This window comes from Barbus barbus (genome assembly GCF_936440315.1).
Source record: "Barbus barbus genome assembly, chromosome: 29".
In the NCBI taxonomy this organism is placed as follows: domain Eukaryota; kingdom Metazoa; phylum Chordata; class Actinopteri; order Cypriniformes; family Cyprinidae; genus Barbus; species Barbus barbus.
The window spans coordinates 28,813,135-28,830,775 of record NC_136757.1 but is presented as its reverse complement, the minus strand read 5'-3'; the positions used below and the strand labels follow the sequence as shown (position 1 = coordinate 28,830,775).

At 34.7% G+C, this 17,641-nt stretch overlaps 2 protein-coding genes across 2 annotated transcripts in view; both read right to left on the bottom strand.

Moving 5' to 3' along the window:
• The window catches only part of LOC306849892 (uncharacterized protein), a gene marked incomplete at its 5' end in the record, with an annotated part of 704,045 nt that overhangs the window by 66,104 nt on the left and 620,300 nt on the right, over positions 1–17,641 (bottom strand). The window lies entirely within an intron of this gene.
• On the bottom strand, positions 641–13,596 carry LOC306849036 (uncharacterized protein). The gene is made up of 19 exons (XM_079383888.1): positions 13,336–13,596; positions 12,414–12,445; positions 12,284–12,318; positions 11,468–11,505; positions 10,952–11,045; positions 10,686–10,780; positions 7,985–8,042; positions 7,328–7,420; positions 7,213–7,241; positions 7,076–7,109; positions 6,882–6,957; positions 4,724–4,754; positions 4,606–4,639; positions 4,414–4,519; positions 3,144–3,172; positions 2,996–3,027; positions 2,810–2,893; positions 2,037–2,195; positions 641–1,024 (listed from the first exon to the last, which is right to left on the bottom strand). The coding sequence occupies exons 1-19, from the start codon at positions 13,456–13,458 to the stop codon at positions 908–910; spliced, it is 1,299 nt and encodes a 432-aa protein (XP_079240014.1). The 5' UTR covers positions 13,459–13,596; the 3' UTR covers positions 641–907.

Here is a 17,641-nt window from a genome sequence, read left to right as displayed (position 1 = left end):
GTTAGTTTAGTAATTTAATGATAGTTTTTAATAGTTTTAATTTAGTAATTTAAGTACTTTAACTAAACTAAAACTATAAAATATTCCTTTGGCAACAAACTGATAGTTTACTGAAAGTGTTTTTTTAATATTTAACATTCATCTTATTTAAATTAACAATTTATTTAATGTTTTTGTTCCTTTTATTAAATGTCTATTTAGTTTTATTAATTTTAGTTTAATTTTAGTTAACTGGTATGTTTTTTAGAAATATAACCTATAAAATATTCCTTTGACAACAAACTAAAATATTTACTGATAAGTTGTTATATATTTTTGTTAACATCAATTTCAATAAACAAACACATGAAACATAATAAAGTAGCATGGTATGACATATATCAACATTTCAAGGATCTTTCATGTAAACATCACGCAACATTAATATGCAAATCATTTAAAATACAATGATGTTGATAAATACTTTATGAAATAGTACCCAAACTGTACTGCTTTACCTCTTAACATTACGATTAGCTTATAGTTTCAAAGTACAGTATCTTATTTCAGTTTCTGTAATTTTGTTTTAATTTGATTGTAAAGTTTGTGTGGAAAAAAATGCCAGAAAAGTCACACGTTGTTTTTGTTTTTTATATTTATTAACTATTTTACACCGAGACAACAAGTTGTCCTGTAAACATTATATATGTATAGAGTTTAACTAAAGTTATTAAACGAACACTACATAGTCACCATATTCAAAAATCCCCAAACATGAAATGTACAGAACTCAAGGCATACTATGAACATCAGACTGCATTACAAACATAATGTAATAAATAATTCAGGCAGAGTAAGAGTGAGTGTTTGTGTGATATCAGGGTCAGTATCAGGCGGCTGAGGTTGAAGTGAGAGCGGGACGAGAGCGTTAGGGCCGAACGGGGTGAGAGAGGTGAGTTCTGTGTTTAGCTTGACTCTTACGGTCGATCAGGAGGATGGGGTTCTTCATGTGATGAGAGATCATCTCCTGCAAACTGCTGAAGAGCTGCAAAACACACACAGATCATCAGAACTAAACCAATGAGCAATATTTACTGTCATGCTGCAATTTTGCTTTGACATTAGATTTGTTTTCAATAACTTTTGAAAATACACACACACACACACACACACATGTTGGTTTTTGTGGTTTATGGGGACTCTCCATAGGCGTAATGGTTTTTATACTGAACAAACTGTGTGTGCTATTGCCCTACACCAACCCTACACCTAAACTTAGCCCTCACAGGAGACTTTGTGCATTTTTAGATTTTCAAAAAAACACCATTTAGTATGTTTTTTAAGCCTTTTGAATTACGGGGACATAGGCAGTGTCCTCATAAACCACCTTCATATTGTAATACCTCTGTCATACCCATGTCATTATACACATTTGTGTCCTCATAAACCACATAAACATTCGCACACACACACATACACACACACACACACACAAACCAGTACATACATGTATAGAAAAACTACAAAATTAACTCAAATGAAAATGTCAAAATCAAAATTATTATTTTTATTATTATTATAGCTCAAAGTAATTTGCTTTAATGTGATCTTATTTAGAAAACAGATGTTAGACCAAAAAAATCCCTAAGGTGTTTCAAAAAGTATTTCAGGACTTTGCCAAAAAGCATAAAATCCTCCAGCTGGAACGAGGGAAGAGATGTTGCGGTCACATGAGACTGAGCTTGAGCCAAAACACAAGCATCTCAACAATCCCTATGAAAATAATTGTGTGAAACATCATTTAATTAAATGATACATCAGCCTAAACATTAAGGCATGGACAACACCAAGGTCTTTCCAGGGAATGCATGAGTTGAAAAAAAATGAATGCATTGTATGTCGCTTTGGATAAAAGCGTCTGCCAAATGCATAAATGCAAATATGAACTCATGCACAGCTGCACAAAGACACTTGACTGTTGTCAATACATGTGAATTTAAAAGCAGACACACAGACAGATGTGCAGACATCACACAGATCTTCCTCTCCTCCTCTACCTCTTCTGTCTTCTTGCCCTCTTTTCCGAGCGCGTACTGCTGTGAATCCTCCAGGAAGCGCACAGGGATGTTGTAAACGTTCTGCCGGTAAAACACGACCAGTGTGAAGGGCTGACGGTCATTCTGAGAACTGCTGTATCTGACCAGAAACGTGCCGTCCTGCCGGACACACACATGACAAATGTACTGTGCACGGTCCAAAACTAGTGTATGTTAACTATATATATCAACAATCGACGATAAATATGTAGGATTTAACTAAATAGAAAATACAAATCACCTATTAACAGAGCTATATTTTTTAATGCAGTTTTATGTCAATTTAATTATATTTAATTTTCATGCTTTATTTATGAACTGTTTAATGCAACAGAACTATTAATTAATTTGATATTATATTTAGTAGCTTAATCTCAGAAAAATATGATTCAAATGAACAATCCCAGGATAAACATGGCAAAATACAAATCACACATAAACAGAGACACAACTTGTTGAATGGTTTTATTTTATGTCATTTAATTTAATTTTATATTTTATTGCTTAATTTCAGAACAATATGATTCTATGCTACACTGCCATTTAAGATAATAAACATGCAGCATTCAAATAAAATTATTTATATTTAATTCATTTTACATTTCATTTGATCATCTTTTTATTATTTTATTTTATTGCTTAATTTCCGAACAATATGATTTCATGCTACACTGCCATTTAAGATAATAAACACGCAGCATTTAAATAAAATGTAAATATTTATATTTACAGACCTTGTTAATCCTGAGCACGGTTTCCTCTGCAGTCTTACGTTCACAAACTCCAGCAAACCACTCTTTGTCCTGTAGCCCCGCCCCCTGATTGTGATCAAAACAGTCAGCCAATCAGTGACGGAATACAGCGACAGCTTTAGCAGCTTGCCACCAATCACAAACACTGATTGTGTCTGTCGTGTTTACCTGAACGACTGGCTTTGCTCCAAAAGAGAGTGCTGTGTGAGGAAAGAACATGAATGAATTATATGGAAATTATGATTGATTCTTATCATTGTTTTCATGTGACATCCGATAACAGTTACATCGAAAGATGAAAATGAACTGCATTCACCTGTGCTGTCCAGAGATGGAGGAGGAGGACTGGAAAAACAACATATTTACTGCATTTGAGTTTGTCAGCGGATAAAAAATATGCTCGTTTTACAGCTGATGTAAGTTAAAGCCTGTAGATTGAATTGTAACAGACATTATTCAAAAAGTGAAGAAGCAAATGTCACAGAGAAATGCTCATCTTATATTTCATGACAAAAAAAATCAAAAGGAAAGAAAATCTTTTGCATAAAGAAAGCAATGCGACTTTATTTTCATGGCAATTAAGCCCATACTGACCACAAATGTTCATTTTAAAAAAGATGGAAATTTTTTAATGAAACATACAGGCTTATTACTGTTAACTAAAACCATAAAAACATTGTTACTTGTAATAAAATAAGCATTAACTGAAAAAAAGCTTATTTCAGCTCGTTGACATTTCTCATTTTCATTTGGTTTAAGCACTAAAATAACTAAAACTAAACTAAGAAAAACTAAAAACAAACATTTTATAAAAACTATGGACAAAAAACTAATAACAACAACAAAACATAACAAAATGACTAAAACTTTAACTGAAATTAAAATGGAAACAAAATCTAATAATAGTATATCATTGATGCTAAAATAACACTAAAAATCATCCATTATTTTTTATTATTAAATAAAAGCCATGTAACAAATACAACAATGAGCTTTACTAACATTTTCACTTTACAATTTAAATATTATTTTTCATATTAGATTAATGAAAATTTCATTTCTGCTTTACAGTGCAGACATTTGCATGAAAATAATATAATTATGCAAATAATCTTAGGCTTAGGCCCAAAATAGGCTTCCAATACCGTGCATCTTATATTTCACCACAAAAAAATTACTTAAATGACTAAACCTTTAACTGAAATTAACATTTAAAAAGAAAATATAAAAAGAAAATCTAAATATTAACAAAAACTCTATTAGTATATGAAATGATACTAAAACAATGCTCGAAAAATTATCTATTATTTTGTTTTATTAATTCAGCATAAATAAAAGGCCATGTAACAAACACAACTATGAGCTTTACTAACATGTTTTCCCTAATATTTTAAATATTGAGGGTTTTGTTTTCACATTAATTAAAAATCAGTGGACAACAGAGAAATAGCACAAAGACCTTTTCTTGAAAATAATGTCACAATGCAATCTTAAAGACCTAAAACGTGCTTCAAATTAGTTATTTTTCTCTGTTGATTTTAGGCTGTTTCTGAACGTGTAAAGAGGTTAAGGCTTCACAGACTCACCTGGGTTTGGGTTCTTTGGGGAGGATGATGGGAGGAACCGGTTTGCTGTTTAGTGCGGGTGGCAGCTGGCCAGAAAACGTGGCACGCTTTACTTCTGGCGGCAGAACTAAACGATCAGAGAGGACGTAAAATTAAGCTGTGCATGTGGGTTTATATCATCATTCATGAGTTAAAACAGAACAACTCTCTAACCTTTGTTCACAGTGTCACCGATCAGGACCGAACTCTGAGGAAACGAACAAATGAATCAGTTCTTTCAGGAGGAGAACTCTGTAATGAATGCATGAATGTGTGTCGAACTAGTACTTACAGATTTGGCTCTGGGAACAGGAGGTTTCGTTCTGTAAGACAAGAAGAAATGGTATTACCAAAACAAGGTTTAGCAAACAAGAGTCACTCCCGGGATGATCTGAGTGGTGTTCGGAGTGGTTTCTTATTGGACTAACAGAAACATTTCTCTATATGACTTGGGTTGCTCCTTTACCTTGTGCATTTGTGGGATGCTTGAACTGGCAACACTAATGTTATGGGTTCAATTCTTAGGGAACACAAATAATGCATTCTGATGAATATAAATGTACATTTAAAGCACCGTAAGTTGTTTAAACGGGTCATCTGATGCAATTTCAAGTTTTCCTTTCTCTTTGGAGTGTTACAAGCTGTTTGTGCATAGATAACATCCCTGAAGTTGCAAAGACTAAAGTCTCAAAACCAAAGAAAAGTTAAGACTCGTCTACGCCCCCCTAAAATGGCTCATTCAAATACGCCCCCACATGTCTACGTCACAGTGTGGGAAGATTTGCATAACACCGCCCAAATGTGTATGCAATGAAAGAGGGCGTGATTTTTATTCTGGCTGTAGTATTGTTGCTGCCGCCGGCATCATGTCCTGGAGACGCTGTGTTTCATTGTGAAAGCGAAAGTACTTTGTTTGGGCTTCCAAAAGAGGACACAACTAGAAATCAGTGGTTAAGTTGTATTTACAACACTGTTCCAGAACAGTTCAACCCAAATATTAGAGTGTGTGCAGCGCATTTTATGGAGGACTGTTTCCTGAACCTGGCAGGAGAGTAGCCTACAAAGCCAGCTGGGCACAACTGATTCCATAAAGTGGGACAGTCTTGTGCTTCTGACTCACAGCCTGTAAGTATGTTTTCATATTTAAAGAATTTGCCACCGACGATTCAAATGCGAGTTTTGAGCAGTGAAGAGTAGTGCTTGTTGTTTCTCCAATCACAAATGCAGACATGGTAATGTTTATGTGGCGCGATGCAACACGACAGTATAAGTCATTATAATCAGTAATTATGTCCCCACTGGATGCAAAAAATGCCTCGTTTAGAATGGTTTTATTGTTTTTGTGTGGTCATGCCGGGACACGGCATCACAATACGGTGAGGGGCATAACATTTCCGTCACACGCTTGAGGTATTCGGCCAATCACAACGCACTGGATAGCTGGCCAATCAGAGCACACCTCGCTTCTCCGAATGATGAGCTTTGTAAAAATCAACGCGTTTCAGAAAGGCGGAGCATAGAGGGGCAACAATAATGTACAGTATGTGGAAAAATAATGTGTTTTTGAACCTTAAACCGCATAAACACATTGCATTACACCAAATACACAAAATAATGTGCTTTTTAGCAACATCATATGACCCCTTTAAGATACAAGTTGCTACTAAATGCATAAAGGTAATGCTAAGAACAGTAATTGTGATGCTTTAGCAAAGTAACTAATTATCAAATACCATAATTTAACATGAGTCTGTAATTAAATGAATTTAGAGCAGTGTTATTTTCAGTATCATTTAGGTACTATTATAGTTTTAATATTTTGAATTAGTTTTTAGTTTTGTATTTTCCTTTTTCATTTTTATGTTGTTAATTATTACTTTTTTATAATTTTACACCATTTCAGTATCAAAGATTAAAGTCATGGTAACTCAAAAATAATAAGATTTAAAATAATCTTAATAACAATTTAACAATTCATAAAACAACTACATACAATCTTTCAAATTGATATTTGATTTTTCTAGGAGAAACCTTTTTTTCAAAATGCACATTGCACATTAATGTACTTTGAGTATTTTTATTTTTTTATTTTAGTTAATTATTTATTTATAATTTAATGCAATATCAGCATCAAAAGCTATATCCATTGCTCAAAACTCAAATATGATTTAAAATAGTCTTAACAATACTTCAGTGAATTGTATGCAATACTTTAACAATATTATTTTTTACAAGCAAACTAAATAGATCAAAATAATTTTTTTATTATGTCTATATAATTTTTTAAATACATTTTTATTTCAGTTTGAGTTTTAGTTATTTCATCAAGTTAAAAAAGCAGAAATACCGCTTCGGCAACTAGCTGAATATTAGATTTTATTTTGAGTAACAAAAATATTTAGTTTTTTATTTTAATTTTATGATAATAACCCTGATTTAGACACACATACATTGGTGGTGGCGGGTCTCGTCCTACAGTTTTAGGAGGCAATGGCATACGGGCCGGGCTTCGGGGTGCAGGAGGTTCTGGAAAAGAATAATAATTAATGATGATAATTAATAAAATAATTAATGACAAATATGATTTAAGTCAGTTTATCATTCTATAAAATCATTTTAAGTTATAAATACGTGGAGTGCTGACCTGCTACAGGTTCTAGATAGGTATCATCATCATCCTGACAGAAACAAATATAAAGTGAAATTAAAATGATCGCAATATCTGACAAGAATGACTACTTTTTTGTTTCTTTATCATTTTGGATGCACAGTCATGCTTACCTGCCCTTCATTCGGGTCCAAGTAAACATCTGGAAGGTCAGAGAGGACAGTAACTAAACATGCAGTGTGTCATCAAATAATACTGTAATATCTGATATAAATATCTTGAAATGACCTTCGTCTTGCTGAGGGGCCGGTGGAGGTCTCATCGGGGGTCTCTTAGGTGGGGCTTTTTTACCAGGTTTATCTTTACGTATTACCTCAGGAGCTAGAAAATATAAAGTTGAAGAGTTTTTTTGTAAACTAGGCCATCCATTTTTCTCTGAAGTACACTATTGTGCAAAACTCAGCAAGATTGTTTTGAATGAAATTAATACTTTTATTCAGCAAGAATGCATTAAATTGTTCAAAAGTGACAGTGAAGATATGTATAATGTTTCTATTTCTAATACATGCTGTTCTTTTCAACTTTTTATTAATCAAAAATTCCTAAAGAATAAAATGCATCATGGTTTCCACAAAAATATTGGGCAGCACAACTGTTTTCAACATTGATGATAATCAGAAATGTTTGTTGAGCAGTAAATCAGTATATTATTATGATTTCTGAAGATCATGTGACACTGAAGACTGGAGTAATGATGCTGAAAATACAGCTGCAGATCACAGAAATAAATTACATTTTACAGTATATTCACATAGAAAACAGTTATTTTAAATTATAATCATATTTTTCAATATTACTGTATTCTTATTCAAATAAATCCTTGATCCTGCATCAAAAACTGATTCTTTCTTTTCCTACTTTATGAGCTTGTTTTCAGAGACTCACGTTTGCTATCATTAGGGTCGATGTAAAACTCCTCCGGGTCGTGAGGCGGCTCTGGCTTCTAGAAGCAAAAGAAACACACAGCTGATTTATCTCAACTGCTCTGTGTACCCATAAATACGCATGAACTAGACGAAATGACTAGCAACATGGGCACTATCTTCTCTAATACATTAGAAGCTGTTGCCCCCCTCAAATTGAAAAAGGTTAGGGAAAAACGTACTGCGCCATGGTACAACAGTTATACCCATTCTCTCAAGAAAGAAACTCGTAATCTTGAGCGCAAATGGAGAAAAACTAAATTAGAAGTTTTTAGAATTGCGTGGAAAAACAGTATGTCCAGCTATAGACAGACTCTAAAAGCTGCCAGGGCAGAGCATATCCGCAAACTCATAGATAATAACCAAAACAATCCAAGGTTCTTATTTAGCACAGTGGCTAGACTAACAAATAAACAGACGCCACCCGATCTAAATATTCCCTCACAGTTTAATAGTAATGACTTTATGAATTTCTTTACTGATAAAATAGATAACATCAGAAATACAATATCAAATGTAGATTCTACTGCGTCTAGTATTTCAGCTTCATTCATCGCACCTAAAGAAAAACTGCAGTGCTTTACAACTATAGGACAGGAAGAGCTAAATAAACTTATCAGTGCATCTAAACCAACAACGTGTTTATTAGATCCTGTACCCACTAAACTACTGAAAGAGTTGTTACCTGTAGCAGAAGAACCGCTTCTCAATATTATTAACTCATCGTTATCTTTAGGTCACGTCCCAAAACCATTCAAGCTGGCGGTTATTAAGCCTCTTATTAAGGAACCACAACTAGATTCTAATGAACTGGCAAATTACAGACCCATTTCAAATCTTCCGTTTATGTCTAAAATTTTAGAAAAAGTTGTGTCTGCTCAATTGTGCTCCTTCTTGCAAAAAAATGATCTCTATGAAGAATTTCAGTCAGGTTTCAGGCCTCACCATAGTACAGAAACTGCACTTGTTAAAATTACAAATGACTTACTTCTTGCTTCAGACCAAGGCTGCATCTCATTGCTAGTATTACTTGATCTTAGTGCTGCATTCGACACTATAGACCATGACACACTCATAGATCGATTACAAAACTATTCTGGTATTCAAGGGCAGGCTTTAAGATGGTTTAGATCCTACCTGTCCGATCGCTGCCACTTTGTTCATTTAAATGGGGAGTCGTCTCAATTATCACCAGTAAAGTATGGAGTACCACAAGGATCTGTCCTAGGTCCTCTGCTATTTTCAATATACAGGTTGCCTCTTGGTAATATTATTAGAAAATACGGGATTAGTTTTCATTGTTATGCTGATGATACTCAACTATATATCTCAACAAGACCAGATGAAACTTCTGAACTATCTAAGAGATTGTGTAAAAAATGTAAAAGATTGGATGACCAATAATTTCCTCCTATTAAATTCAGATAAAACACAGATATTACTTATTGGACCAAAAAACAGTACACAGAATCTCTTGGATTACAATTTACAACTAGACGGATGTACTGTCACGTCCACTAAAGTCAAAAATCTGGGTGTTATATTAGACAGCAACTTGTCCTTTGAAAATCATATTTCCCATGTTACAAAAACAGCATTCTTCCATCTTAGAAACATTGCCAAGCTTCGAAACATGCTACCTGTTTCTGATGCAGAAAAGCTAGTTCATACATTCATGACCTCTAGACTGGACTATTGTAATGCACTGCTAGGTGGTTGTCCTGCATCTTCAATAAACAAGCTACAGATAGTCCAAAATGCAGCGGCTAGAGTTGTTACCAGGTCAAGAAAATATGATCATATTACCCCAATTTTACAGTCTCTGCACTGGCTACCTATTCAGTTCCATATCATTTACAAAATATTATTACTTGCCTATAAGGCCCTAAATGGTTTAGCTCCTGCGTACCTAACTTGTCTTCTACCACGCTACAATCCAACCCGCTCCCTAAGGTCGCAAAACTCTGGACTTTTGGTAGTACCTAGGATAGCAAAGTCCACTAAAGGAGGTAGAGCTTTTTCACATTTGGCTCCCAAACTCTGGAATAGCCTTCCTGATAATGTTCGGGGTTCAGACACACTCTCTCGGTTTAAATCTAGATTAAAAACACATCTCTTTAGCCAAGCATTCACATAATGCATCTTATAATCTTGTACTGCAGTTATATCTGATCAAATGTACATTATGATTATTCTTTAGCTTGGGTTGAACAAATCATTTTTGCCTAGATGGAACAGCAGCTACGCTAATTATGTCTCTATTTGTTTCTCTGTTGATTAACATCCCGTGGTAACTAGGAATTACAGAAGCTTCAGTCTGGATCCAACCCTTAAATGAACTGAGATGACCGAACACCTGAGAAAAGATGATGCCAACCCCTCAGAGGACCTCAGAGGATGCCAACGCTCAGACAACATACAGAATTACCAAATTTTACCATAAGTCAAACATATTAAGGTTCTGCAATATATAAATATATTTTGGAAACTTCAATTCCTGTAGAGCTGCTTTGCAACGATTTGTATCGTAAAAAGCGCTATACAAATAAACTTGAATTTAATTGAATTGAGCAGCTGAATCTAAAAGCTACTCAAGCCTCTTCTGTAAAATAAACTCACGAGAAAGGCTAAGACACAGATATCGCAGTAACTTAGTGTTTTACCATGCTTTTCCCTATCGGGGTGATCTTGGCCGGTCGTGGCGGCGGAGCTGCCTGTCTTTTGGGATTAACAGGGTTTGGGTTTCGATCTGGATAACCTGAGAAAAAAAACGCTACATTAGACACTAAAATGTTATCACATTAGATAGATAGACAGATAGACAGATAGATAGATAGACAGATAGACAGATAGATAGATAGATAGATAGATAGATAGATAGATAGATAGATAGATAGATAGATAGATAGATAGATAGATAGATAGATACCCAGATAAACATTCTCCTCTACTTGGCGCGGTTGGACTTTAATGGTAGGACGTTCACATGGTGGAGCTTCATATGTATCACCATCTTCTTCATCCTGAAAATGGTTGAGATTGATCAGATGTGTATAAAAGAAGCTCACATACATCCATAATTAGGTCACAAGAGGTAAATAGTCATGATGTATGTGTATATTGACAATCATTCAAAGGTAGCGATGTATTTCCAACATGTGATGCGCCAACAATTTTTTGAGAGGTTCTGAGAAAATGCTAATGTAATGTGGGATTGAGTTTCTTTTACTAATAAACTGTTGAGATCACAGCACTCAGAGAAGACTGATGGACAATGCTCATCAAGATGACTTCATGAAAGCGTTTCACAAAAATCCGCTGTTATCTATTAGTACAGTAAGGGAAGTGATACCTCCCGGAGACACAACAGGAAGTATTCTGTTCCCACGCCTTTTAACTTTGCATGTCTATATGTTTAGACAAGTGATATTTCCACAATACTTACAAATTCCCCTTCTGGCCAGCCATATCCAGAACTGTTATCTACAAAGAATTGAAAAGTTTTTATGAGATCACATGAAATATGAAACAAGAAGTGACGTGACGTGGCCAAGTATGGTGACCCATACTCGGAATTCGTGCTCTGCATTTAACCCATCCAACGTGCACACACACAGCAGTGAACACACACACACACACACAGCAGTGAACACACACACACACACACACACACAGCAGTGAACACACACACCGTGAACACACACCCAGAGCAGTGGGCAGCCATTTATGCATAAAGTCCTACAGATCAATAATATATTGCATTTAACATTTCACCTGCACGTCAGTACATATTTTTGTGATTTACTGTGGCTGACAAACCCATTACTAGAATATTACAAGATAAAATGCATTTTAAAAACATAAGATTAAAGATTCTTTGAATGCAACAACCGCAATAATTGAGACACACATCAAATTAACGGTGATAACCAATAAATAAATACATACCAGCTCTGAATAATCGCCACGACAAGTAACTACTTGCGACATGTATATATTTTGAAAATATTTACATGTATATATTTATATTCATATAATTTATATCATATATATTTAATATATAAATATAACATTTTTCTTAAATATATGCAAGCATGTGTTTGTATTTATATATACATAATAAATATACACAGTACACACTCATATATTATGTAAACAAAGACTTTTATTTTGGATGCGATTAATTGCGATTAATTGTTTGCCCAACACTAGTTTTAATCTTATGTTTTAATACAGGTACAGCATGTTGTCATCAAAGCACCTGTTCTCTTGGGTGGAGCTGGTGGTCCGCTATGTCTGTACAGAAGAAAAATAATAAGTAAATTGGACATTTATGCAAGATTTAGAGGATGACAATGTAATGTTTGATGAAAAATGACTTTAGTACTTACAGTAGAGATGGTTTCAACTTCCCAAAGAAACTCTAAAAATAAAGAAATCATCATTTTGTGAGCAGTACCGCTTTTCTTTGGGTGACCAAAACACTCAGAGAGTTAAAGTCTAACGAGAACAATATGCATTGATGTTTGCCAGCTGGTTTTGTTAAACACTTCCCGGATTAAATATATGTGGACGGAGAGTGTGGAAATGTTATGGGGTGATGGAACATTTCACTATATGTAAATATATTTATAGAAATATAAATAATATTTAATTTGTCAACACTCATAATCACACGACTGCTTATCTTGGTTAGAAATACATATAGACGAATAGGCTACTGTAGGTCATTGTTATTCACTTCTGTTTTGTTGCTACACATACATCAGATGGAAAACAGCAGATAACTAAATAGTTCATTCATAAAAGCAATGTTGTACTTTAAAGATGTACAAACAGGTTTAGTAATGTTTTGACTGAAGGTAAAGACATAAGTAGTTTAAGGCATTAAATGCAATCTTGAAAACAAAAGTGCAAAAATAAACATATTGACAGCACAAAACAAAATAGTGTCATAACTGGGATGACTATAAGAGGAAGCTGAAACAGTGGCATTTTCCGGTTTTTATCAGATTCAAATGTTTCAGACAGAGAACAATGTGGCGTTTTATTCACTGCGAATGAGGAGCTGAAACATTAGCGTGTTAAAGTAGAAAAGTAGAAATGATCTAACCTTGCTGAAAAGTATACATATTACACAGTATCTGACATCAATTCCAGGTAATAAATGACACTAGGATGTTGTCACATTTATGATCACGTATAAAACAGTGTTCGGAGCATCTAAAACCAACTCAATAACATGTTAATTTCATCTTCATCTGCATTCCTAAATGTATAACATACAACTAAATAGAAATAATTGTACTTTACCATGATGCATGAGGCGTTCAGTTCATCAGGACGCTCTCTGCTGTGAGGTTTGGATGCAAATCTCCCAGAACTTTGAATGAGTGTGCTGGAGATGTATATGTGTGTGTGTTTGAGTATTTGCATAGCAGGTGGATGATTTAGCTGGTAGCTGATTATCCCTGTTAATGACAGAAAGACCTTCAACTGGCTCCGAGTTAACTGAAGCACTTTGTTCTCTCTCTCATTTGATGTTTAGAGGCATCTGACCACAGACGGTGTGGTGAAAAAAAGAAGAAGTGTTATCAAGCCTTATCAAGCCTTTCAGAGGAATAGAGTTTAATGACATGAGACAGAACATCACAGCAAACCCTGGTGATCAGTTCCTGAGCTCCACCTGATGATGACAGTGTGAACACACATGATCTACCAACATTCACACACACAAATCAACCATTAATCGGTCCAGTTTTAATACAGAAAACAACCGTTTCTGTTTAATAGCGCTTGGCGAAACAGTAGCTATTCAAATGTTGGTTTTGATTTTGATGGAGCAAGTAAAACAAGATATGTAGCTTACAAACATGCTGTAAATGTGTACTTTATCACTTTCTGACCAAACTGATCTGATCAAAATTCTTTTACTAAACCAGTGCGAGCAGCTCAAATAACTTCCTTGTAACGCATTACAACAGATTTGTATAAAAGATACAAGTAAGTGATAAAGTCTTGCATATCTGGAATACATAAATGGCAAAAGTGATAAAGTTATCATATGTATTTATACTCGTGTAAAATCAAATTATATTATTTTATAAATCCCATTTTTATCTATCGGTCACCAAGGCTGTTTTTAGTTGATCAAAAGTACAGTAAAAAAGACTGAAATATTATTTCACTTTAAAATATTTTTTTTTCTATTTGAATAAATTTTAAGTAATTTATTCCTGTGATCAAAGCTGTATTTTCAGCGTCATTACTCCAGTCTTCAGTGTCACGTGATCTTCAGAAATCATAATAATATACTGATTTGCTGCTCTAGAAACATTTCTGATTATTATCAATGTTGAAAACAGTTTATTATCAGAATATTATTGTGGAAACTGTGTTGTTGTTTTATTTTTGGATGTATAGAAGGTTCAAAAGAACAGCATATATTTGAAATAGAAATCATTTGTAATATTATAAATGTCTTTCCTGACACTTTTGACCAACTGAATGCATCGTTTCTGTATAACATTATTAATTTATTTTGAAAAGAACGTCTTACTGTCTCCAAATTTTTTTGAAAGATAGTGTATATTGTATAGTGATATGCAATATGTTAATTCTGAACATTTCTATCTGTTCAAATTTCAGAGAGCAAGATAATCAGTGAAAAATGACAAAGATCACTCTTTTTGTAATTCAAAGCTATTAAACGACTTGTGGGGACATGAGTATAAACAATATTCTTGTAACATTTATGATGTTTTTCTTTCATTTTGGAGTTGAACACTTTCATTAAGTTCACCTTTTGTGCTCCAATCAAGAAGTCGTACGGGTTTGGCATGACTTGAGGGCGAGTATAACATGATCTGAAATAAGAATTAAGAAGTAAAATAAGGCATTTATTTATCATTCAGATAAGGTTTATTTCCTATAACCAGGTTAATGCAGTTGTGTAGGACACTGTCACAATTTGGAAATCTTCATCAGATATTCCAAAAAAAATTATAGCATCATAAAAGAAACCAGTATTTCAGGATAAACAGAGATCAGTCATGCACATTAGCCGAGAAGAGATGTTTTTGATTTGTCTTTTACTGATATCTGTGTGTTGGCAGGGGGCTGGACTCTGGAAACAGTCTGGAGCACAAAAACGAGAAGATGCCGGTCAGATCATCACTAGCAGAGGTCTGACACGCACTGAATCTGTAGGATGGCTCCCGCTGTTCTTCTCATCGTCTGTCTGCTCGCCACAATCAGCTGCTTAACCACAGGTAACATTCACAGCCGCACTGTAATGTCAGATTTTGATACAGATTGTATAATAGAATTAGATCCACCTCTGATTTCATTCATTTGAATCACATTGAGAGATTTTGACAAGCACCATCAGGAATGATAATTCATTGCTAAAGAGGTTTCAGAAACAGATGGAATAATTATGTTGCACCTTATGTTACCTTAAAATGTAAATGCTTCAAATTTTCTGATTGCTCATAAATATTTTTTCTTTCATTCCACAGCTCAAAGTACCACATCAGTTAATGCTATTACTTCATCACCTCATGCAAATTCTACTTCACCCCATGCTACTACCACTTTGCCCAGCAGCATCAAAATGTCTCCTAACATAACTAATATGGCATCTAACCCAACCACCATGTCGCCCAATACAAACAACATAGCATCCAACGCAACCAACATGTTGCCCAACAGAATCAACGCAACCAACACGCCGCCTAATGCAACCACAACGAATGCACCAACTCCTCAGGCTCCATTGTGTGAGTGTTTCTTGTTTGTTCATGTGATCAATTCACAATGGCATATCCTATATTATTTTGCAAGAAATTACATTAACTGGTGATTTTGAATTTTCTGTCATAGTTGGAAGTTGTGCGAAACCAGATCTGTGCTGTTCTGGATTGAATAGTAGCTGTCGCCGCTTGAATTGTTTTTGTGATGTTGCTTGCCTGAGGTTTAATAACTTCTGCCCTGATTTCAAACCCACCTGCCTCACAGGTATTCAGAAATATTCTTACTGAATAAATAAAACTCACATCTGATTCATCTGTGCTGAAATGAATGATTGACTGTATGTCAACAACCTCATATAAAGATAAGTTCAGTAATCAGATTGCATTGAGTGTTCTGCTGTATAATGCAAGCGTAAAGGAAAAAAAGAAAGAAAAAATATTGCACTTATACTGAACATTTTTATTTGTTTAAAATCTTAATAAATCTGCACCTCTGTCCCCTTTTATAGTAAAAACGGCACCAACAGCACAAACACTTTGCCACTAAAAGGTACATTTTCTATATTTTCTATTCTATTTCTATTACATTAGAAGATGTTCACACAGAGCATGCTTTTGCTTTTGTGAGATACCGCAAAATAATATTTAATACTGGAGCTGCAGCTCCAATCAGAGGAAAATAGGCTGGAGTCTCGAGACGTGTTTTATAAAAGTTGTGCTGAAAAGCAGAGACATGGGGAGATAGGATCATTTCACTGATGTTCTGCTTGATTAACATTATTTTTATACAAGCGAAGTTAAAATGCTACATTTTTTAATAGCTAAATTCTCCAAACGCATCCACATATGCATAATTTGACCTTATTCCGAATTTAGAAATCATTATATGGTATATAACATTGTTTTATCACTAAAAACTGTGATAGAAAACATGATATTTTCTTACAAGCATCTGAAACTTTAGAATTTGTTTGTGTGCCAGTGTCTTTATTATACTCAAATAACATCTCACTGCTTCTGTAGGGACATGTTCGTATCCGCCTCTTGTGCTGCAATGGCACAAACTACAACTGATTCAGAGGCTGTTTTTGTGACGAGAACTGCAAAATGTACAACGACTGCTGTCCCGACCTCAACAGCACCTGCAGTAAGAACCCACATACACAGACACAGAGATGTTTATGCTTTGTTTATTGGACTAATTTAAATCATCTCTAAATTTCTGTGTAGTTTTCAATACAACTTCAGTCACCCCGAGTGCATTACCTCCATTCACTCCCAGTTCAACCCCACCCAAAGGTAATTCACCTGTGTGTGTTTTTGTGTGTGTATCAATGTGTAGGTCGTTTCACCAGTTACCATCACTGTATTTGCAGATGTTCTGACCTTGCTCACTAATCTGGAGGTGGAGGTTTTGGCCGAGCAGTCGTTCACTGAAGCAGAGCGTCAGGCTGTACTGCTTCAGGTGAGAGGAGCGTTTCTGACTGTTTGACTGAGTCCAGTTCACATACTTGCACTACATGCTAAATGTACTTTGCTGGTGATGGGAAATTACATAGTTTTAAGAATTTGCCAATATTTGTCAAACTATAAAACAAAGCATTACCATTTAGAAAAATTCATTTTCACTATTAACAATAAACTACTGGTACAGCTCCATCCTCACTGTTGTTTTAGTTGAGACTACAAAGGTGTGGCATCACGTCCCCGAAGTGATTTTATTGGCTGAAAGAACTTTTTTAGGGTTTCAATTCTGTGCCTGATTAGAAATCCTACATTATTGTGTAGGATATCAGAGAACAAATCAGACAAATTTAAGATTCAATCAGAGCATCAAAACATGAGGAGCCGAAATTCCAAAGAGG

Coding starts and splice junctions, on each gene's coding strand:
- LOC306849036 (XM_079383888.1), bottom strand. CDS start 13,458: ATGCAAATACTCAAACACACACACATATACATCTCCAGCACACTCATT. Junction 10,781..10,951: donor AGAGGAGAATGTTTATCTGG/GTATCTATCTAT, acceptor TTTTTTTCTCAG/GTTATCCAGATCGAAACCCA. Junction 2,196..2,809: donor CCGTGCTCAGGATTAACAAG/GTCTGTAAATAT, acceptor TGTGTCCGGCAG/GACGGCACGTTTCTGGTCAG.